Source organism: Scomber scombrus, chromosome 14 (genome assembly GCF_963691925.1).
Source record: "Scomber scombrus chromosome 14, fScoSco1.1, whole genome shotgun sequence".
Lineage (NCBI taxonomy): Eukaryota > Metazoa > Chordata > Actinopteri > Scombriformes > Scombridae > Scomber > Scomber scombrus.
This window is the reverse complement of record NC_084983.1, coordinates 25058174-25083517: the sequence shown is the minus strand read 5'-3', so window position 1 is coordinate 25083517 and position 25344 is coordinate 25058174. Positions and strand designations below refer to the sequence as shown.

The 25344-nt window shown below is 40.4% G+C and overlaps 1 protein-coding gene across 1 annotated transcript in view; it reads left to right on the top strand.

Annotated features, from left to right (window-relative positions):
- Window positions 1-1804: 1804 nt before the first annotated feature.
- Window positions 1805-25344, top strand: part of LOC133993886 (actin-binding LIM protein 3-like) — a 47113-nt gene continuing 23573 nt past the window's right edge. Inside the window, exons 1-7 of the mRNA XM_062433009.1 lie at window positions 1805-1823; window positions 5093-5257; window positions 16311-16494; window positions 19204-19316; window positions 21697-21823; window positions 22467-22560; window positions 23019-23106. Coding sequence (XP_062288993.1) covers window positions 1805-1823; window positions 5093-5257; window positions 16311-16494; window positions 19204-19316; window positions 21697-21823; window positions 22467-22560; window positions 23019-23106 — 790 coding nt within the window. The remainder of the gene's footprint in view (window positions 1824-5092; window positions 5258-16310; window positions 16495-19203; window positions 19317-21696; window positions 21824-22466; window positions 22561-23018; window positions 23107-25344) is intronic.

Below are 25344 nucleotides of genomic sequence, written 5' to 3'. Positions count from 1 at the left end.
AATAAATTTTTGAACAGAAGGAGGCTTTTGTATTTTGTCCCCCATCACTTACTTAGTAAGTGCATTATGAAGGGATCTTCTAATGGTCAGTATGAACAGGAGGAATGATCCAGTGTCAGTGTTCATTTGGGCACCTGAGTATTATTTTAAGACAGATTTGAAAAAGTGTGAACATGTCCTTTAATTCCTGCCTGCAAACAAAACTTCCTTCAGGAAAATAACAAAGTTGAAGGTGACTACTGTAATTCAACATCCATTGACCACATCTAAACAGGCCGTGACAGCTTTAGGCTTTATGCTATTATAGTCAGCATACACCTTTACTATTGTATATTTACTTCATTTAACCTTTGTGTCGTCCTCCCGGGTCAAATTGACCCCGTCTGTTTTGACTGTTCCTTCTTTCCTGCCACCATTCCCCTTTCTTCCTTCATTCTGTCCTTCCTTCCTCCTTCCCTCCTTCTTTCCTTGCCTCCTTCCTTCATTTCTTCCTTCCTTCCTTCCTCTTTTCCTTTTTTCCTCCCTCCTTCCTTCCTTCCTTCCTCCCTACCTCCCTCCTTTCCTTCCTTCTTCCTCCCTTCCTTCTTCCTCCCTCCTTTCCTTCCACCTTCCTCCCTCCCTCCCTCCTTTCATTCCTTCTTCCTCCTTTCCTTCCTTCCTCCCTCCTTTCCTCCCTTCCTCCCTCCCTTCCTTCCTTGTTCCTCCCTTCCTTCCTTCCTCCCTACTTTCGTTCCTTCCTCCCTCTTTTCCTTCCTTCTTCCTCCCTTCCTTCCTCCTTTCCTTCCTTCCTTCCTTTCTCCTTCCTTTCCTTCCTTCTTCCTCCCTTCCTTCCTTGACTCGAGGACAACAGGAGGGTTAAAGTTCTTAACTTGTGCATTTCCAGATACTGTTATCTCATTTTTCCTTTTTAATATGTTTTGGCAATGCAGAGACTGCAAAATGAGAATTTCATCACACACTGTAACCTCTGTGCATTTGACAATAAAGTCTTTGAATCTTGACTCTGAATTGAAGTGACAATCTATGACATTAATATACTACAGGATTAAGGTGGTTCACATTTAGGATAAACTGACTATTGAGAACCATTTGTTAAGAATATTACAGGAATATTATACAGATTTCACACAGGACAGATCACATTACAGTGAAAGTACAGCCATAGCTCCCTTTAGAGAGCCATTGCTTAAAGTTAAAAACCCATCACATTGATCAGTCAAGTTTGGCTGGCGTTTTTGTTTCCTTGCAGTTCAGAGCTCAGACACTATTCTGCGCTCTCGTACCGTGAGAGGAGCCCCCAATCCTGCCGGGTGGAAGACTCTCTGACAGCTCCTAGTCTGTGAAACTCACCAGCAGCATTTCAGCCTTCATACCGCACGCGCACACAGCCACACAGGCGTCCTCAGGAGCGCACTGACTGTTCAGGGAGGGATGCACGCTGCTGCACAGAGCCACAGTATGGCTGAGGGGTTTGTTGGGTGGGAGAGGGAGAAGCTGAAGGCGTGAGGAGGAGGATGAGGATGAGGAGGAGGAGGATGCTACCGTCTGTTTCGATTTAAGCATTTGGAGAGTATAGTCCACCGCCGCCTGACAGTAATCCGCTTGCCGGGAGGAGCAGGGAAAGCCCCATCCGGACTGAAACCGAGAGAGGGAGGAAGAGTTTTAAGTCGGAGAGTGATAGAGAGAGTTTACATGAGTGCTTGGTCATATTTGGAGGTTTTTGCACTGATGCTGGAAGCTTAAGTGAACTGACTGATACAGACTGTGAGGACGATTATTAAAGCTGTGAACTGGGGGAATCATCATGAGTGGACCGACAAATGGTGAGCAGAGTTTAAGGTGCACAAGTGTGTGTGTGTGTGTGTGTGTGTGTGTGTGTGTGTGTGTGTGTGTGTGTGTGTGTGTGTGTGTGTGTGTGTGTGTGTGTGTGTGTGTTTCTCTACCTAATCAATACCACAGTGTCCTGGGAGGGTTTATTCTGAAGTAGACATAAACAGCCCTTCACTGAGGTTATTGATCACTGGCTCACTTACTGATACTACATTTCATCATGTCATTAGCCAGCTCTGTCAGTGAAGGTTAGTTATCTGTGTTGAAACAGAGGCTGATATTGTGTATTGATGTGTCACCGTTCATCAGTATTTTAATCATTGTCAGTTTGTGTTGCCAGTTTTGCAGATTGTGCGCAGTGTGCATACATTGGTATAGATTTACTGTGGTACTGATAACCACCAGGGATTCCTCCACTGAAGAAATTCCTACAGTCACAATCAATGTATCCATCATTTCATTTAACAAAGTGCTTCCACACAACATTCTGTTTATTATAAATCTACACTGGTGCTTTTAATCATCTTTTGCAACCTGTAACAGTCAAGTAAGACAGAAAGAGAAGCCTGTGAGAGCTATTCAGATATTTTAGAAAGAATAAAGGAAGCCAGAAGACAAAATAGCACATCTGTGGTCCACGCTGCCTATGGCACATATTAAAATGTCCCAGTGTTTAACCATAGAGCCACATAAAGCAGTTAGTTATTGATGTGAAACCACTGAATCCCCAAATCTATTTTGCACAAGGTATCACATATGACACCATGCTTTCCAGTGTAAGACATTAAGCAGCCAGTGATACCTCCTAGCAGCCATTCAGTTTTATACCTTTAACCTAAGGGAGATATTTAACCTTATACGGGCCCCAGCCGGCTGCACTCCAATGCAATTATGACCATGTCAGCGTAGCAACTGCAGCCCCCAAAATCTTCCACAGAAGAGAGGGGGATTATAAATTTGGTTTACTAGTTTGAGTCACACTATGAGACCTTATTGGTTTTTATCCAGGAAGTTTATTTACACGGTTACAGGTCAGAATGAACATGTGACTCTGTCAAACAGTGCAGGAAGAAATGTTTTATTTTACATTTGAAGCCAATGTCAGAACGGATAAATATCAAGCATTCACCAAAGTTTAGTTGAGTTATACAGTAATTACAGTACACAACACACAACACACATACAGCACAAGCACACACTGAAGCACGTGCCACACTCTCCCCCTCTCTCTCTCTCTCTCTCTCTCTCTCTCTCTCTCTCTCTCTCTCTCTCTCTCTCTCTCTCTCTCACACACACACACATACACACACACACATGCACATCCACATGCACAAACACACACACACAGGTGGCTCAGATCATTCTGTCTGTGGTTCCAGTCCTTGTGCTGCCATCTGGCTACAGAACCAGTGCCAGCTTCAGTAGAACACACACACAGACACACACACACACACACACAGACACACACACACACACACACACACACACACACACACACACACACACACACATACACACACACACACACACATACCGATGATATAATTTATTGAGAAACAGTTTTGCCCTAGTTTTACCTTTTTTTTCTCCCCCAAAAGATTTATAGATCCCCCCCGTCTCTCTTTTTCTCTCTCTGTCTCTCCTGCTGTCATCAGCTTAACCTGCTGGCTTGTTGTCTTTGCTGTGATTGCATAATAACACTCTGGGATGCAGCAGCATTAACTGTAATGTAATTGAATTGAGCAGAATACAGTAGGATTGTTTCACAGTGTGTCGGGTGCCTTGGAGTGGACTGTTACAGGATATGAAAATTAATACTAAAAAGTGAAACAGTGAAATATATACCCTTTGGTTTCCTTTTGTCTTGTTCTACCATGACAGAAACAGAGCAGTGTGTGTGTTTCAGGCGGTGTAAAGAAAGGACTTGTTTCACTAAGAGGGATTTGACCAGTTCCATAAGCGAGGATGAAAGAAGTGTAATCCTAAAACGGCCCCTCTGTGCCCTTTTCTGTCTCTTGCAGTGTTACATGCTCTTCATTTGCAGCACGTGTCAAGATTCAATATCCAAAGCTTTACTGTCATATGCACAGTAGAGCTGCAATGATTAGTCAATTAATTGATTAGTTACCAACTGTTAAATTAATCACTGACTAATTCATTCATTTTTTCAGAAGAAAAGACTACAATGTGAAGAGAAGAAGAGTGAAGTTTAATTTGTGAAGTGAAATGCAGCAGCAACAACAGTATGAACTTATAGGGTACATTTAGACATGCAATACAGCACACTGGTAACAAATATTATATATTGACCATCAGATTGAGATGTTTCAGTCAGTGCATGTCTTCTCCTACACCAGTCCGTCTCTTTCATAAGCCACCTTGTAAAAAATGGCTGTAAGTCGTGCTGATCTCCATGGAAGAGTAACAGACTTTCCAGGGACCACAACTAGTTACAAGTCAGTCACTAAGCCTCATTCATCTCCTCTAAACCTTTAGCCAAGTGTGTGTGTGTGTGTGTGTTTGTGTGTGTGTGTGTGTGTGTGTGTGTGTGTGTGTGTTTGTCTGTGTGTGTGTGTTTGTCTGTGTGTGTGTGTGTGTGTGTGTGTGTGTGTGTGTGTGTGTGTGTGTGTGTGTGTGTGTGTGTGTGTGTGTGTGTGCATCCATGTTTTGTTTTTGTCTGTTATCTGTTTTATTGTGTGTTTTCTTGTCTCTGCCCTATTGACCCACCAGGATTGGTTGCCATATTTGTGACATTAAATTATTATTATTTAAATAAGGCAAACCTGAGCAACTGATTTCTCATTTATTGTGCATTAAAGCTTGTGTTTATCCATCACGTGTTCCTGTAAGAAGACACTTTCCTGAGAAAAAATCTTCTTGATCTTCATCTTTTTGATCTGGTCGTTCCACAGTTTGATCACACTTTGATCAAATGTTTGAATCCAGTTAAAAGGAAGACTAAAGAAAGTCCCCAAAATGACATGTGTTTGATCCTCTCCTCTCCTCTCCTCTCCTCTCCTCTCCTCTCCTCTCCTCTCCTCTCCTCTCCTCTCCTCTCCTCTCTTTTCCTCACCTCTCCTCTCCTCTCCTCTCTTCTCCTCTTCTCTCCTCTCCTCTCCTGTCCTCTCTTCTCCTCTTCTCTCCTCTCCTCTCCTCTCCTCTCCTCTCCTCTCCTCTCCTCTCCTCTCCTCTCGTCTCCTCTCGTCTCCTCTCCTCTCCTCTCCTCTCCTCTCCTCTCCTCTCCTCTCTTTCCTACCAACAGTTCAGTACCAATCAGGCCTTTATGAAGGAAACAACAACAGCAGCTCTCCTCTTTCCAGCCGCGGAAATTCACCCATTGTGTGTGAGCGGTGTGGGGAGGTGTGTCGTGGGGAGGTGGTGCGCGTCAAGAACACACACTTCCACGTGAACTGCTTCACCTGTCAAGGTAAAAAAAAAAAAAAAAACACCACACACCTACATGCACATCCGGTACACATTAACATCTCCTCACATGTGCACATAGAGTATGCTCATACACTCACATCCGCTTCCAATCTCCACTCTCACACAGTGTTTCATCTTCATTCATTTTTCAACCTTGTACTAATGCACCTGTTTCCTTGTGAGGAATCCACCCACATCAATCTGCATAATTAAAGATACAATAATTACAAGAGCGGAGACAAGAAGGAAGCAGCTCAATTGAATCAATGAAAGCTTCTGTCTCCATTGAGATAGAAAATGAACGATGACGACCAGGATCAAAGTAAGCCATATGCAGCATATTACATAAGACATAACAAATTCAGTGTCACAGAAGAATCAGTAATAATAACCGCTACAATAAGTTGATTAGTTGATTAGTTGATCAGTCAATTGACAGAAACTATTTTGATAATTGATCAATCGTTTTAGTCATTACAAAAAGTTCTCTGGCTCCAAATTCTGAAATTTGCTGCTTTTATGTGTCGTATATGACAGCAAATCAATTATCTTTCTGTTCATACACTAATGGAACTTGACAATTGTTTTACATCAGGTAGATCAGATATCTGGTATCAAAAAAGACAAGTGTTAATGGAGCCAATATCAACAAATTGAAGCCACTGGTGTATGTATCCTTGCAGACACTTAACTTACATAGTCATATAACATTCAACATTTCAGTAACTGAGTCTATTTGCTTTTTTAGATGAGAACACTGATGCCACTCTCATGCCTTTATGCTAAATATAAATCTAGACTAAACAGTCATTTAGCTTAGCGTAGCATAAATACTAGACGCAAAGGGAAACAGTTGGTGTGGTTCTGTCCAGAGTATCCAAAATAGGCCTTCCAGCATCTCTAAAATGACTAATGACCACATTATATTTAATTTGTTTTATCCGTTACTCAAACAACAATTTGTGGTTTTACTCGGGGTTAAAAGTTGGACTATTTCTTTGCCGGGAGCAGTGACTTCCTGAAGTCTCCACTGGTTGCCTGGCAACTTCATGGTTATGACATCACTCTTGTTCTGCATATTAACCATAGACTGTATATAAAATGGACGTAACATCCGTGACGTCACCCATTGGTTTGTGGACTGCTGCTTGGAAGCGAATAGTTTCGGATCTGAGCAGCGCCATCTTGAACATTTCCGGTGCATGCTGGGTAAAAAAAAACCACGTATACTACTTATATGGGCATCAGTAGGAGCATGAGGCGCCCTCCTGAACCTGTGAACCAATCAACCTGTCAATCACGACGTAGCCACGCCCTAATGCATACCCTGCTTTATCATCAAATATAAAATCAGGGAGGCCAAAATGTCCCAAATGAACATCATATTGCATTGAAGAAGGCTTTAAACTAGCGATTGAGACCATAAACACATTTTGAAAACGTTTACTGAGGTTAGAAATCAAGTGAGAAGTTGGTGAATTCTCCATTGACTTGTATAGAGACGGAAGTCCTTTTGACACCAAAACGCTCGCCCCCTGGTGGCCTTTTGATAGAATGCAGTTACTTCCGCGTTGGCATCATTTCAGAGGACCAGAACTCCCCGCCTGTTATTAACATGTTATTTAGTATGCTAAAACAGTGTGTGAGATTTTTGAGTATGTCTGAAACCATATGAAACCAATAGTAAGTGAATTGCGCACAATTGTGCAAATATTGGACACTACGTAGGCTTGAAAGTGATGAAGGGGAAGCAGGCTCTCAGTAAGCAATGTGATAATTACAGCTCAGTGCATCCAAAAAGATACATACTACTGTCTATTCACAGAATACTTCAATATGTTGAAGGATAGCACATATATGTCGTGCATAATGTGTGATTTCCGATGCAGTATTGGCCAGAGATTGTCCCTTGTGTAACTTTTTTTTTTAAACACACAAATTGTTGCTCTTATATTATTGTTTGCCAAGTAATCCAAGCATCCGAGGTCTGGGACTTTTTAGGAGATTTTGATCAGGCAAGTATGTGTAGCTTCACAGTAGGTCATGCATGTAAAGGAAGTCTCATTTCACAGTCTAATGTTTGTAAGTTGAAAGAGTGAAATGTTTTTCTTTGTCAAAATAGTCATTTGTCTTTCCCTCTCTCCTGACTTTAAATTTTTCATATCCACGCCTTATCCTTTTAATGTGCATCTGTTTGAATGTATGCATGAATACACAGTAAGTATTTGTGTCTGTGTGTATTTGCTACACGTGTGTGATTTCATGTTTGTGCTCCGCCAGTGAGCAGGTGGGACAGAGTGCACAAATAGAGGTCTGGAGTCAGCAGCTCTAGCTTGGCAGTGCAGTCAGCAGGTTTTTCAGCCCGTCGTCGTCCTTTCACAGGCCGGGAACCGCACAGTCCCAAAGCATGCTGCAAGACAACACTGTTTTCTTTGTTTGATCTGCCGCCTCAATGCACTCAGCCATAAAACACCAAAAGGACAGGTTTCTGTTCTTCTTTCATTCTTTTGTTTTTTGTAGAGACTCCATCTTTTCTCTCCTGTGCCCATCGCTCACTGCAGATCTCTAAAAATAACCTGAGATGAAATAACTACCATAGTTGCTTGTGTGTTTGGTTGAATGATTGATTGTATAATCGACTGATTGTTTGCTCAACACAAGCTAGATTTGTTGAAGGAAGTGCCGTCTCTTTGATATTAAAGTTTTTATTATTATGGACAATTGATCATCACAGGGAGATGTTTTTGAAACATGGAGAGGAGAGGAGCAACGAGGAGATTTATGATAAAACCTGTGCTGGTTAAAGTTACTCTAACATCTGAATATAAATAAAATAAATAAAACATGTTTTCAAAGTAACACAAGTGCTTAATGTTGGATCTATTTAACTGACAATTAACTTAATGCTGCTGCCATGGTTTTTAGCCGCCACTGGTTTTTGGTCCACACTGAAATATCTCAACAACTATTAGATAGAATGCCAAAGAAGGTTTGTACACATATCCATGATACCCCAAGAATAAATCTTAATGACTTTGTAATCCTCAAATTTTTTCATCAGCACCACCAGCAGGTCAAACATTTCACTTACACTTCCTCGATAGATGGGCACCAAATTTTGCTCCAAACAGTGTATCCTGAGCACTTTAGTGATCGCCGGACTTTTCCTCTTTTTAGTGCTACCTTGAGACTGGATTGCCATGAAATTGTGAACATATTAATATGCTGATAGGATTTATCTCTAAGCAAAGTGATGATCCGTAAGCATGGCAGTGGACTTTTGTTATTTAAGTACATTTAACTTAAGTAGAATAACTGAAACCTTCTTGACTCAGACCACTTTAGTGTGGGTTTTCATAGTTGAATCATTTTAACATTTAGAGCAGGTCGTCCACTTACCGGAGGATCGGCAGTTTGATTCCTGGCCCTTCTAGTCCATATGTGAAAGTATCCTTGGGCAAGATACTGAACCCTAAATTGCTCCTGAGGGCTGTGCTATCAGTGTGTGAATGATTAGAAAAACTCCTCATCATGTAAAGTGCATGTTTGAATGGGTGAATGTGGCTTGTAGTGTAAAAGGGGCTTTAAGTGGCCGGAAGACTAGAATTGCGCAATATAAACGCAGTCCATTTACCATTTAAATTCCACCAATTACCAGTTGGCAGTGAAGTGGTGGGGAAGAGACTCAGCACCCCTAATTCTGAGGCCATGGTTCTTGTATTGCTCCTTCCAGGTTGGGAGTGAGTTTCGCCCCAAAGTGAAGGAGTTAAGTATCACAGCTCCTCACATATTGTCACATGCTTCAGTCAATGATCGAATGAATGAGAGTGTGGTGGTTGGAGTGGTTGGAATGAGAAAGGGTAAGAAGCTCGGACATCTGGAGGTAGCTTGAGTCACTGCTTCTTTGTGTTAAAAGGAGCCAGTTGAAGAGGATCTGGGCATTTGATGAAGGTGCCTAGAGGACACCTAATATCGCCCAATCTTAGCCTTTACGGCATCATCAGCTGCTTTACATTGAGAAGAACAGAAACTGCAAATTATGAGCAATACAAACCCTCATGCAAGTTGTTTCTACAAGTAAACCTGTTTGACGTTTAGAAATTAAACTTTTTATTTTACCATCAAAATATAGTTTTCTGTCAAAGCAATAACAACACAAAAACAGACCTTGAATGAATACCGATAATGTTTTCAACAACCTCTCATATGGAAAAATGCAACTCTGCAAATTATATCTTGCTGCTCTCAGAAAATATGGAGCACGTTCATAAATTTGCCCTCATTTTATAATGAATAATGTCAGTTTTGGGCATTTTCTATCACCTCCTCCTTTCTCCTCTTATTCCAATGCCCAACCCTTTCTCTGTGATCCACTCATCCATCCCAAACACATTCATGCAAATGCAGAGGGGTTAGAGCCAGGAAATCCATCCCATGTTGATGATGCGAAGAGATGAGGGAAGACAGTGACAGGACGGCAGACGTGCACTGGATGGACAGATCGATAGTCTCATTGATACCTCCCCTGGGCCCCCCCTCCTCCTGTCTCTTCCTCCACATCCCCACCCCTTTCATTTTGCTGTCTACTTCCCTTTCTCCTCACATATGATGCTTCTTCTATTCTGTTTCCTCTAATCTCTCCCTTGACTCCCCCCATCTTGCCTTTCTTCTCTTTCTGCCATGTCTGGTCTTAGCCATGCATCTAAAATAATCCTCCCCTCTCTTCCTCTCTCCTCCTCTCATAATTTCTTTCACTGGAAAATTGAGCCATATACATTATCTGTGACCTTACAGCATTTCAGCATCTAAAAAGAAACTCAGTCATTACTTCACGGTGCATTGAGACATTTTACAAGGCATTTTGAGATGAAAGGACATTTGTTCATTGTCTATACTATAAAGTCCTGTTTTCTGAAGACTTTATTATATATCTCCAACAGGCACACATTCATTTATTTGGGTGAATTGTGCAGCTTCAGGTACTTCATCGTATGATTGGTCGTACATATCAAAAGCTTATTCCAAAGCCTGACCCAGTTTGGATTGAAACACATTTTTGTTGTTAGAAGTTTAGCATTCCAGGAGCGAGATTCGGCGTGTTTTATCAGTATTAGTCTACGCTCAGCCATACAGACAGTCACAGATGGCCTGGCTCTTTCTTCAGAAGAGACTTCAAGGGCAAACTGTGAAGTATTAACCGCTGTATCAGCTCAGCTGTGCTGCGCTCTATTGTGTTGCGTCCTTGTGTGAGCATTTGCACAGTAGGTCAGTGTGCTGATGTTCATTGTGTGTGTTTGCTTGTATTCTGGAAGCTAAATCAGAAAGATGATACAGCCAACATGTGTACCAGGCCTCCAGGCACTCTCATTTCTTGCATCCATCTTCATTTACATCCCGTCTTTTTAAATCTATTTTTCCTTCGCCTCTTATTTTCCTTCTCTGGACCCTTTTGCTTGGAACCGCAGGCAGTAAACAAAGAAATCATTATCGGTGGTCTTTTTGCCAATTTTGTGTGTTTTTGTGTATACCTCAAGCACTTCAATCTAATAGGCTACAAATCACTCTTAACATTTGTTGAAGAAAAGTATTTAAATACTTCAGTGCCTCTGACGAACTGCAGCTGAACCTGCCCCCTGATGAGCAGAAGGGAAAGAAAGCAGGAATGAAACTGAAGGGAATCGAGGTGGTGATAAAAGGAAAGAGAAAGATTATGCATAGAACATTATTTTAATTATTAATGACTTTTTTTATTTTATTTATTTGTGCTTTTCCCCCCTGTTGCTCGGTGCCCCTCAGTATGCAGAACTACTCTTCTGACCTGCCATGTTTAACTCAGCAACACATTGAATTACAAGGGTATCACTGTCCTGTGACCATATTCTGATCCCTAACAGCACTGAGTGTAATCCTTGTTTGGACTTGCCAGGTGATAACCGAATCCCAAATTGCTGCACTGCTGCTGACTCATTTCCACTGAGCTGCTTAGCGAGTAAATGAGCAATTTCTCGGGTCCTTTAGTTTCATTATTTTTTTTTTGTTTGTGGTTCTGCGATGGTGGATTGAGCTGTCTGCTGACTCCCTTGGTGCATTCATGAAAAGAAAACTCACAATAAACTTCAGTACTTGAGCCCCTTTTATCTGTTAACATGGTAATTGTTGCACTACTTTCTTGCTGTTTACCGTGTTTCTTTTGCACTTCCAGTCATTTCTTACTTTAATTAATTTTTTAAAAACACACACGCACTCTCGGCTCTTTTTTAGTCACTGTCTTGCCTTGCCGTGCCTTGCCTGTAAGTCGCTTTGGATGAAAGCATCTGCCAAATGACAAAATATAAATGTCTATCGCGTGATTGTGATGTAGACTGACTTACTTCCCATGAAATCTCTTTTGATTGTCACTTCGGTCTGATGAAAATAAGTCGTACGAGTGAGAGTGTCCCTGCACAGACCGCCTCTAGGATTCCTGGGGTCATGGTAGCTGCTGTAACAGACAGCTGACTGACTTGCTAGATTCTACACAAGGAGACAGAGTGGGGGGCTGGATGGTTGTAGATGGTTGTAAATAGGCTGCTCCTCTCTTTATCACCAGTGATATAATGATTCACTTAAATCTGTGATGTCAATTTCATGTAAATTATTGTAACTAATGTGTATATATTGAGCTAAGAAAATGAAGCACTTTTTAAAAAATTATTCATGTGATCAGTGATTTTGTTAATCACTTGCCAAACTCATAGTCCATTAACATAAAATATAATAGGACTAAATCACTGTGCATAGGACTGTTGAAGGCTGGGTTTCATGTAGCTGCCAGCTCTCCGCAGGCTGCATGGGAAACTTTCTGATGACTGCTGATTCAGCACAAAAAGCTGTAACTAAATATAGAAAACCTTCAGAGTTTAGGACAACAGGTGGGGTCAGGGTGAGGGCATACGGGGGTCGTAAGGTCTTACTTGACAGGTACGGCATGGGAGCGACTGACAAGTCTTTGACCTATCTCAACATAAAGCTTCAGTCAGCAAGTTCAGCAGTGGGAAGATTTGTCCCGACTGTCCATGAAAGACTAAAATGTCATGTGACAAAGGGAATAATGGATAGTAACTGGAAGGAACATACTCATTTATATTCTGGGAGCTTGCTGCTATGGCATCTGTATTATAATTACATTGTAAATCTGTCCAATTAAATCTTTAGCTCAGCTTATTGGTGTGATCCTTAAAAGGCTGAATTGAGGAATTTTGAGTTATGACTTCACAAAAGATAAAAACCTTCACACATTATCTGCTAAATTTAGGTAATAGTTCACTTTTATTAAATTCAAAGTTTCAGTAGAGACAGCCAGATTATTGTCAATGTAATAAAGATGTGCTTATATAAAATCTGAAAGGTGACAAGACTGATTAAAAAAAGTAAACTCCCCAGAGAATAATGGAAACACTGTGTTTGGCCCAAGCTACTGGTCAGTCTTCAGTTCTGCTTCTCAATCTGTCAGCTGCCTTTGACACAAACTAACTAACCACAAAATCCTCCTTTCCAAACTCACTGACCATGGCATCTCGTCATCTACCCTCCACTGGATCATTTCCTATCTCTCAGGGAGATCTTTTAGAGTGTCTTGCAGGTAGGGATTGTTCAAACTACACGGCTTATCCACAGAGGTTGAGCTCCTTATCATCCCAGCCAGTTCCCTCTATACAACATCAGATCAACATTTAGCATGAATCAGCCCAACACAAGTCACTCTGAAACTTAATTGATGACCAACTAACATTTAAGGAAGATTTGCCCCATACAACATGATGAACAAGAGCAGACCTTAGCTGTCTAAGCATGCAGCACATCTCCTAGTACAAGCTCTTACGATATCACACATTGATTACTGCAGTTCCTTACTGGCGGGCCTCCCCACATGCACATTCAAATTTTGGAGACGACCAGCCCAAAACAGCACATCACTGATCACATCCCTCTACTGGCTCTCAGTTGTTGCATCAAATTCAAAACTTTGATGCTCCTTTATAAAACAGCAACCCTACCTGACCTCCCTCATTCAGGTCTACGCCACCTCTCACTCACTTCTTCTTTTAGTTACCAAACTCCATCTGCAGAATCTGTCATAATCTTTAAGAAAAAGCTAAAGTCCCACCTCGGCACCTCATAGACTGAAAATAATTATGTAATTATCTGCTTCTATGCTTTCATGTATTCCACTGCCTGTTGGCACGTACTGTATGAACTGTCAGACCTGAACTTAGCTTCAGGGCACAATACATCCTTGCTTGTGTTATATTAACTCTCATGTCTCTGCTGCTTTGGATAAAAGCATTAAATGAAATTGTAAGATTGTAACATTATACCAAGCATAGCAAAATGTGACTTGATTATCTTACTTATTCAAATCATGAAATATGTTATGAAAGTTATCCAAGCCGAATGTTTGAGGATTAAACACAGCAAGTGTAAATACTCATGCATGGATGCTGTTCTGTGAGCACAGTGTTTGAAAATGTTCTGCCCTCTAACATCCAAATATATCAGAGTTTCCTCCAGAGACGCCAAGCCTCAACTGCTCCCTCTCTATCCTGTTTTCCTCCACATCTTAATGGCTTTCCATTTAGACAGTGATGAATGTGTGAGTGCTATCAGCTGGGTGAAAAAGAAAGAGAAGGACTTGGCCACCATCCTCAAGTGTGTGCATCTGTTTGAATGAGAGGGAGACTGAAAAAGAGAGAAAGAGTATCTCTTGATGCATATGGAGGTTTGCATATATAATGTTATCAGCAAATTGTTTTTGAATCCCTCTTGATTTAAAAAAAGGTTGACTTGTTGGACATTTGTTTTTGTATGTGTGCGCATTGATTTACAACATATGTGTGTACAGCACATACACAAGAGAGAGTGTGTCTGTTAGCCGTAACTCTTCCACTGTGAACAGCTTTAGTCTCAGGCAGACTGTTAAAGGTCAGGCTGGCATTTTAAAGTTGTGGGACAGCAGCTTTGCCATGACAAGAATACCATATCAAAAACAGATTGTTCCTGTTCAAAAGGGGATGTCCTAGTTATATGAAAATAACTGATTTCAGCATTTAAGAGTGATGAAGATGAACTTGTTTGTGGGAAACAACAGAAGCATCATATCTGTGATGGAAAATCAAAAATCTCAATCTCGTCAAAATATTAGACTACTAGTTTAAATTAGAGCTGCATTTAATGATGATTTTCATTATTGATTATTGCCAGGAGCCCTATACTACAGACAGATTGTTTATCCAACCAGTATTATGGTTTACTCTCATTTGTTGTTGTTTTGCTGAATTACTCCACTTTACTCCTGACTGTATTTAAACTAGAAACAGAAACAGAAAATGAATAGTTGACCATTTGCTGTCTGCAGCTTCTCAAATGTAACAATTTGAAGCTGTTCTTCGTTATGAATGATAGTAAACTGAATATCTGAGTTCTAAGAAATTATAAAAGGCATTTTTCACTGATTAATTGACAAAATAGTCAAATACACATTTTCTTATGGTCAGCATTTAGAGGATATAGTGACATAATTTAAAATGAACTAACAATATGATTATCTACATGTATATTAGATCACAATATATAGATGTGTAACATTTTTAAATTGAATTGAATGTTATTGTGGTCCTCATGAAAACCTTGAACTGAATGATTCATGTGTTTGGCTCAAAGCTTATATCAAGAAGACTGCTTAAATGTTGCTTTACTGTCTTAATGTCTTTAGCTTGGCTCCAAAAGATAAATGAATGAGTAAGCTAGACTGCTTGTCTTTGCTCTACAGTATCTGGCTCTCTCTCACTCTCGCTCTCTGTCTGAGCCACTTAACACACTGGCTTGGATCAGATTCACTATAGTGGGTTTAGAGCCATTAGCTTAATTAGAGAGCAGACATTCAATTCACTGTCAGATATCTTGATCTGTTGGCTGCCTTTCAGATGTCAAACCTACAGTACATGCAGGTTGCATCATGGTACCACTCTGTATACTGCAGTCAATGCGACATACTGTATAGGCAATATGTTAATCAGTGATTAAATTAATTGCAGGGACATGTTTGACAAAGATATTTTCAGTTGAAGCTTTATGAGAGAATTTTTTGATAGCATCCACTAATTACATTATGTTACAAATACTATTAAACACACCTGATGGGAGGTAAACTCACTGCGTCCCTGATAGCTGGAGCGAATCATTGTTCAGCTACTTTTAAACTCCGCTCAGCAGAGGCCTCCTCACCCTGAGCACAGCTGAACCAGAAGCAATCATTTGGCTGAAGGACTTTGTATTTGCAAATTAAAAGCAATGCATCATGCTGTCAGTATATACCGTAAACACAGCGTGCGCTCACGCGTCTCTTTGGCTGAACGTGCATCTATCACACAACACTGCCTTCGTAACAATAAACATACTTTTTGAGTGTAAATACGGTCAGAAAACCCGTAATCTATAATTGGAAATGTGCAGGTACACATACAGTATACAATATAGTCTAATTTATTCAGAGACGGCCATAACACACTGTTTAAATTAACAGATTAGATGGCTGCTTGTCTAATCCCTAAAACCAGATTAGAGTATTAACCCTTTAGAGGTCAGAAAGAGCAGCAGATTGCACTCTCAACAGCCCCACCCACTTGAACACTACACACACACACACACACACACATACACACTACACACACACACACACACACACAATACTGACTATGTTTACTATTAGCGACCCTCCACCCAGAAGGCAGAACCTCTAGATTAGTGGATTAAAAATGGTGCCACGGCTGAAATCTAGTTTCTTTTTTACAACAGTTACTTGTGGAATATTATATACATGTAGTGTTCTTATATTGGCTTAATTATAGTCACGACATGCATGCAAAACTAATTTTTGTGGTAACCTTTGCAGTTTGTCGTAATGAACTTTATTTTAGTGTGGAAATAGTGTCTATTACTGTCACCCACGAGTAAGCCTGCCTTATCTTTCTGAGGAATTAATCGAGCCACTTCATTTATTCTCTCTCTCTGTCCAGTGTGCGGCTGTGATCTGGTGGACTCAGGTTTCTTCCACCACTCTGGCGAATATATCTGTACTGAGGACTACCAGCGGCTCTACGGGACCCAGTGTGACAGCTGTGACCAGTACATCACTGGAGAAGTGGTATCTGCCCTGGGCAGGACTTACCACCCACAATGTTTTGTGTGCAGCCTCTGCAGGTACAATAAAGGGAAAGACTTCAGAATTCATGAGACTACTGACTTAGACTACTCATGTAATTCCTCTCCTCATATTCTGAAACTTCATTTTCTCTGCACTGTGATAAATATATATCATATAATCCTACATGAGTCACGCCCATAGACTGTATATAAAATGGACGTAACATCCTTGACGTCACCCATTGGTTTGTGGACTGCTGCTTGGAAGCGAATAGTTTCGGATCTGGGCAGCGCCATCTTGAAAATTTCCGGTGCATGCCGGGTAAAATATAAAACACGGATTCTACTTATATGGGCATCAGGAGGAGCATGAGGCGCCCTCCTGAACCTGTGAACCAATCAACCTGTCAGTCACGACGTAGCCACGCCCTAATGCATACCCTGCTTTATCATCAAATATAAAATCAGGGAGGCCAACATTTCCCAAATGAACATCATACTGCATTGAAGAAGGCTTTAAACTAGCGATTGAGACCATAAACACATTTTGAAAACGTTTACTGAGGTTATAAATCAAGTGAGAAGTTGGTGAATTCTCCATTGACTTGTATAGAGACGGAAGTCCTTTTGACACCAAAACGGTCGCCCCCTGGTGGCCTTTTGATAGAATGCAGTTTTAAGTTACTTCCGCGTTCGCATCATTTCAGAGGACCAGAACTCCCCGCCTGGTCACGCCCTAAAAGCACTGGATTCTTCTTCCTTTAATGAAACTTGATAGATCTCAGAACTCTTAAAGCTCCCTTCCTCATGAGAAGTATGCTTTATACTTATTCTATTGATGACTGAGTATTACCTGTTTTGGTAACTGTTTTGGAGTATGTCATCCACAGTAGTAACAGTTTAAAAAATATATATTTTAAATATAGTCGTTGATGTATCACCCTGGTCATTAGATGCCATGTAAATCTGTTGGTTTCAGTTCAGTCTCACTTAAAGCTGGAGTGACTGTGTTCAAAGTGGTAAATTAGAAAAAGCATGAGTGGTAAGCAGCAGGCAAATATGTTGAAAGCTAACTGCAGTCTGTGTGTTAGATGGAGAGATGGATCAATAGAAATATACTTATGGTGAGTATTTTAGGAAGATTTCTGACCACTCTCAGCACTTTACACTACATGTCACATTCACACACATTTATACACTGATGCAGAGGCTAATCACACACTCACACACACACACACACACACACACAAACACACACACACTTCGGGAGGGGGATCAGTATCTTGCACAAGGACACTTTGACTTGCTGGCTGAAGGAGCCGGGGATCGAACCGCCAATCTTTTGATTAGTGGATGGCCCGCTCTACCTCATGAGCCACAGTTGACCCACTGAGTATGTGTCCTCTCACAAGAACACACTGTTCTAAACATTTTAATGACCCGTATACAGTCTGAGTCAGCATATTGCAATAAAATTATGTCTCTCAAAAGTTTTTTTGTCAAAATATTGGCGTCACTCCCACAACTACACTACCCAGCAGACAGACATTGCACAGTTAACAGCAGTGGACAATATTTTTATTACTACTGTTTACCAATGTGATTTGTTTAAATTATTGATATTTTCATCCCTTTTCTCCAGAAATTACACTTTTACTGCAGTACTAATTTGTTTGTCCATTTACGTTTTTAAGGGAAATAAATGTATTTTATGATCAGTAGGAAGGTTTTACTATATTGAACTTTCTGACAGCATCAACTGCTTACTTTCAGAGGTAGAAGTATAGATTCATATATCCAATCTGATCTAAATGTGATCATAGCACCATCACCAAATACAGGATATATTGATATTGCAATAAACAAATAGTATGCACAAATAATATGTATGAAATTTAAATATCTAATGTATTATTATTAGTCTGAATCGAATGTTTAATGGTATTTGTAATCAGGTTCAGCTTTCTGAGTTCTTTATCATTTATCAACCTTGTTTCTACCAGAGGAGTTTTATAAACTTCTGCTGTGGTCTGGCTTCAGATTTGTATACACTGATAAAAAAACAGCTGCTGCGTCACAGATGGTCAGCTCTGCAATCACACGTTGGTTGGTACTGGGCAACAGCTGAAAACTCAGGCCTGATTTAATTAATTTATACTTCATCAACGTCTTTTTTAAACTAATATTTCAGTCTTGTCTCCTTAAAAATAATCACAAAAAATGAATGTGCATATTTAGGTTTAAGCAGAAAGAGAAATAATAATCAGAAAAAACTGGAACTGGGGGAATTTGGGCGGCGCTCCACCACTGTTTCATTGTTCAGGAACAACACAGAAATATGATCCCTCCTCTGATTTGATACTGAAGCTCCATTCATTTATCATACATTTTTCTGTGGGCAATTCGAGAAACAATGTCCAAAATGTTATGATTTCCATTGCTGTGGGAGCAATGGGAGAGATAATCCTCAGGCGTCGCTGTTGACTGTTGTTGGCACTATTTCTTCATTATGAAATAGTCCCAATATAAACACATTGCTGTTGAGTTGTACAATGTCAGTTTTCAGTGCTGCCATTATGTTAGGATGGTGGTAAAAATATCAAATCACATTCATCAAAACTTCTGCAAATGAAGCTGAAACTATCACATTTGGTGGTTTTGGATGAACTGACCCTTTAATTAGTTTACATGTGGTAACAAATTGAGTTTCTGTAGTACCATATCTGCATGGCTTTACTGAAAACGTCTTTGCGTCTGTGCTCTCAGGAGTCCCTTCCCGATTGGAGACAGGGTGACCTTCTGTGGGAAGAAGTGTGTGTGTCAGCAGTGCTCACACACTCTGAAGAGCGACAAGCCGGTCAAGGTCCATGGGCCGAGCTGTAAGTAACACATACACACATACCGTTCATCTTTTGTGCTGCAAAATTATACACACACTGACATCCATGCATGCAACACTGTGCTTTTACTGTAAATTTTTTAAAAAACTGTAATGTGAGACATGCCAGGAATAATCCACGACAAGCTGTGCAGTTATCCAAAAATAATGCTTGGAGGGAGCTCCGTTATTTTTGGTAACTTTGGGGACACCGTAGCTACTTGCCAACAACAACAACAACAAATAAAAGTTACTTTATTTTACTTATTAATATTTTGGGACAATGCATTACATCCTTAAATGGAAACTATTTGTACTATTGTTGGATTAAACATTATTATCAGTATGTGATATATTCTGTATGTGGGACTTACTAGCTCTCTTCCAGTAGCCTTCAATTGCATCCGACTGTCTTCAGTGGTGAACTGATTTAGCTCAGGTGCCATTTGCTACTCCAACTAATGACCTTCATATATCATTATTATTATTATTATTATTATTATTATTATTATTATTATTATTATTATTATTATTATTATTATTATTATTATTATTATTATTATTGTTGTTATTATTATTATTATTATTATCATTATTATTATTATTGTTATTATGATTATTATCATTATTATTATCATTATTATTATTATTATTATTATTATTGTTATCATTATTATTATTATTATTATTGTTGTTGTTATTATTATTGTTATTATTAATATTATTATTATTAGTATTATTATTGTTATTATTATTGTTATTATTATTGTTATTATTATTGTTGTTATTATTATTATTATTATTATATTATAATTATTATTGTTATTATTGTTATTATTATTATTATTATTGTTGTTGTTATTATTATTATTATTATTATTATTATTATTGTTAAACTGAATATCTTTGGATTACAAACTGTTGATCTGACATAACAAGAAATTTGAAGATGTCTACTTAAGCTTTGAGCAATGATGGGAATTTTTCTCTATTTTTTTGACATTTTATAGACAATACAAGGAAATGATCAGCAGATTCACAGATAATGAACATAATGTAATAATAATGTGGCAGCATTAGGAAACTTCATCTGTAACCTAAAAATAATGCATAATGCTTATCCTCTGGCCAATTACAATCAAGGATCATCTGTGGCCATCTTGTACTATTTTAATTAGAATTACTCACATCGTTTGGTTTCATACAGCATGTAAACGTATGAAAAACACAAAGAGAGTTTTGATGTTCACCTGCTGAACTCTGCAAAAAAGATCCCTGCAGCTACTGTACACACACACACACCCACACACACATACACCCACACACAAGGTGGTCTGCTGCTCCAGGTAGTCTTGTAGCCTGGTTCTGGTCGCTCCATCTGCCACACACAGGGTGACTATAACGACAGGAAAGAGGGATGAGGAAGAGAGGAGAAGAAAGAGGTTGGCCGAGCACAGAGGCAAGGACGGAGAGGAAGGATGATAAATGTTCAAAATTTTGAAGCGGCTCTTATCTTCCTGGTGTGTTTTCTCATTTCTCCCAACCTCTCCTCTCCTCTCCTCTCCTCTCCTCTCCTCTCCTCTCCTCTCTCTCCTCTCCTCTCCTCTCCTCTCCTCTCCTCTCCTCTCCTCTCCTCTCCTCTCCTCTCCTCTCCTCTCCTCTCCTCTCCTCTCCTCTCCTCTCCTCACCTCACCTCTCCTCTCCTCTCCTCTCCTCTCCTCTCCTCTCCTCTCCTCTCCTCTCCTCTCCTCTCCTCTCCTCTCCCCACCTCTTCTCTCCCCTCTCCTCTCCCCACCTCTCCTCCCCTCTCCTCTCCTCTCCTCTCCTCTCCTCTCCTCTCCTCTCCTCTCCTCTTCTCTCCTCTCCCCACCTCTCCTCTCCTCTCCTCTCCCCACCTCTCCTTTCCTCTCTTCTCCTCTCCTCTCCTCTCCTCTCCCCACCTCTCCTCTCCTGTCCTCTGCTCTCCTCTCCTCTCCCCACCTGTCCTCTCCCCACCTCTCCTCTCCTCTCCTCTCCTATCCTCTCCTCTCCTCTCCTCTCCCCACCTCTCCTCTCCCCACCTCTCCTCTCCTCTCCCCTCCTCTCCTCTCCTCTCCTCTCCTCTCCTCTCCTCTCCTCTCCTCTCCTCTCCTCTCCTCTCCTCTCCTCTCCTCTCCTCTCCTCTCCTCTCCTCTCCCCACCTCTCCTCTCCTCTCCTCTCCTCTCCTCTCCTCTCCTCTCCTCTCCTCTCCTCTCCTCTCCTCTCCTCTCCTCTCCTCTCCTCTCCTCTCCTCTCCTCTCCTCTCCCCACCTCTCCTCTCCTCTCCTCTCCTCTCCTCTCCTCTCCTCTCCTCTCCTCTCCTCTCCTCTCCTCTCCTCTCCTCTCATCTCCTCTCCTGTAGACTGTGCAGGCTGTGGCGAGGAGATCAAACAGGGTCAATCTCTGCTGGCTCTGGAGAGACAGTGGCACGTCAGTTGTTTTAAATGCCGAACGTGTGGCTGTACGCTCACTGGAGAGTACATCAGCAAGTAGGTGGCTTGATGTGTATATTTACTGTATACTCTATGTTTTACTATATGAATATTAAACATTTTCTCAGCCAGTCCACATCCTTTGTTTCACTTTGTGGATTGTGAATTTTCTGTCAAATTATACTGTGTAATAATGGTGACCAAATAAACAGGTATTTGAATAGAAAGTTAATTTAATTTAGTTCTACCAAGTCTAGCAATAAAAATGTTTTTGTCACCAACGCCTCTGTATATCAGTCCATTTCTTCTTTTTTCTTTTTATCAATAACCATTTTTTATAGTAATCAAATCGAGGACACACACAGTATTTATTTAAACATCATTTCCCCAGAACATGAAAGTTGATTCTTGACCGTGGGAACATTATGTGACGTTATATATGGGACAGAATAATCTTCCCTTTTTCAAATTTCAGCAAATAGGAGAAACAGCATATCCCTCCAGTTTTGAGCATTAAGGAATCTGGCTTTATTCCAGATGTGTGTTAGTGTCAAAAAGTAAATAACCAACCATGTTTTAGGTTACAATGAAATATCTGGTGAATATTTCAGAAATCTTGAGGTGATAAATGATGAGCTGAACAGTTGCACAAAGCCAGGAGGTATATTTAATGTGAGAGCTTGCTTTTGTTCCCTGCCAGGGATGGGATACCTTACTGTGAGACTGACTACCACGCTCAGTTTGGGATCAAGTGTGAAGGCTGTAAAAGATACATCAGCGGCAGAGTACTGGAGGTGAGTGCTTTCATACATGTCTACACACATGTTTTGTGCGTGTGTGTGTGAGAAAAAGAATATGTGTACAATATGTGTGTATGCTTTGATTTGCACATGATTTTTGTCAGTGTGTGTCTATGAAAGCTGCTGAATATGTGTGGTTTGTGTGTGTGTGTATGTGTGTGTGTGTGTGTGTGTGTGTGTGTGTGTGTGTATGTGTGTATGTGTATGTGTGTGCTGTCCCTCTTGAAATGATTGACATGTTGATTGATGACGAAGCAGCTTTGAAAAATCAACAAAGCAACACTCTCCCATTTCCTCTACCCTATTCATTTCTTTTTTTCTCTCCTTATCACCACTCTGTTTTCCTTTTTCTCATTTGTGTCATCTGGTTTTGCCTCTATCCTTTATTTTCTTTCTTTTAATTTCTCTCTTCTACTTTCCTTTTCTTGTTGTCCTTCCAATCTCTCCTCCAGGCTGGGGGGAAGCACTATCACCCGAGCTGTGCCAGGTGTGCCCGCTGTCACATGATGTTCCTGGAAGGAGAGGAAATGTACCTAGCAGGTGAGATAAAGATACAGAGAGGAGAGGAGGAGGGCTAGACAAATGACAGAGTCCATATAAAAGCAATATAATTGATTTATTGTTTTGTTAATGGACAAAGGTACCTCTGCCTCCTTTGTGCAGCTAGTAGACATAAAAATAGACTTGTAGCATCTATTGAATTAGCTGTACCCTCCAAGTATCCAGATGGCCTGTGTGTTTCTGCATCTCTCTCTCTGTGTGTGTGTGTGTGTGTGTGTGTGTGTGTGTGTGTGTGTGTGTGTGTGTGTGTGTGTGTGTGTGTGTGTGTGTGTGTGTGTGTGTGTGTGTGTGTGTGTGTGTGTGTGTGTGTGTGTGTGTGTGTGTGTGTGAGAGAGAGACAAAGAGAGAAGGAGAAGCAGGATATAGCAACCAGATAAATGGGTGCTTTTAACAAAGTACAGGTTATTGATCTCACATATAACACTCTTTAGTCACTCAGTGGCAAATACACACACACACACTAACACACACATGCACCCACTTTCCCCCCTCCATCTTTTCTTGATACACACAAAGGTTGGAGTCAATTACAGTACCTCTCAACCTTTGCCTCTGCTGTGTCCATTATTCTGCGCTGCTGCTGACAGAATTAATCTGAATGAAAGCGACTTCGCCGGAGGTTTAAATTGAATCATCCCGGAGTTTCTGTTTTACATATTAGATTATAGTCAGTAAAGTTAATAAGCTCAGTCATTGATTCAAATAGGTTGGTATGAGGATACTGGCAAACCTGCTTGACCATGTAGGGCATTATTTTGCTTAATATCTTTTTAATTACCCAAGCTCATCCACAAATGACATTCATTAGGAGCTTTTTTGTGTTACCAATTATGTTGAGGAAGAAAAGCACTGTAATGTAAGCCTTTATGTTTATAGAACAACATGTAATGATTAAATGGCAAAATGTACAGCGAGTAGCTAAGAAAGCAGAACTAAGTGTGGAAATGGGATGGTGGATCGTGAATAGTGTATATTTGCCTTCAACCCTAGTTTTCCTAGTTTACGTCCTCCTGGCTCAATTAGCAGTGACACTGTATTATTTAAAGGGGGGATATTATGCTTTTTGTGATTTTCAGGTATGTATATATACTGTTATGATGTTGGATATTTGTGCTAAACATGGACGAAGTTCCAAAACTTGAGGTGAACATATGTAGAAAATGCTCCCTGCAAGTCAAAAGCAGAGGATTCAACCTGCTCTGAATGCTTTGTTTGTTTGTAGTGGTTTTTTCTACCTTGCCAACAAGTTGACACCAGCTCACAGAACATATAAACAGCCGTTGTTGCCATGTGTTACCATGTATTGTTCACATTGTCCATTCTCATATTTCCATTCCAAGTTTTTGCGAGAAAAAGTTGTGAAACCCTGCTACTTATAGTTCGCTTCAATGTTCGTTGGTGTGGCCTCTACAGGGGTAACTTACTGAGGGGTAACTTAACAGAGTAGACTCATTGAGTGAGGGGCTTTAAGGAGACAGGAGCAAAAATGGCCTCTTTCAGACAAAGACTGAACTGAGGGACTGTGGAAAGGGTCATTATAAGTAATGAGTTTTTGGACTGTTATTTGAGTTTAGACATACCAGTTGAGCCCCAGATTAAAAAATATAGACCTGGAAATGTGCATTTTATTTATTGTATTTCTTAAAATATTCTCTATATTGCAGGCAGGTAAAATGTTGGCAGTGAAAATTCAGCAGATATGTACTCTATAAAATGACCTGATATTTTGAAGAGAAATAGACAGCATTTCTATAATTAACATTATTTGCATGATATTAATGCAAATTAGCTGCATATGAACATACTGCCTGAGATATGGTTGTGTAAACACACCACATCTGAGAATACACTGTTTTTAAGATACATTTAGAAAGAACTGTGCAGAACTGTGAATTTAAGTCAAAAATGACAATATTTTGTATAACACAGATAACTTGAGTTGAATTCAGATTACACGCTGTGCTACTGTGCCCACCAGTGTCCCAGAGTCGCCACACAGGTTGACGTCTCCTGTTTCACCTCATTTACATTCTGCTGCTCTCCTGCTCACAGCTACCAGTAAAACTAAGCATTTGCATATTGTACTTGAAGGCTGTGTATGTATGTATGTATGTATGTGTGTGTGTGTGTGTGTGTGTGTGTGTGTGTGTGTGTGTGTGTGTGTGTGTGTGTCTCGTAATCTATGCCTATAAATGCATGCAAGCGTCACTCTCTGTG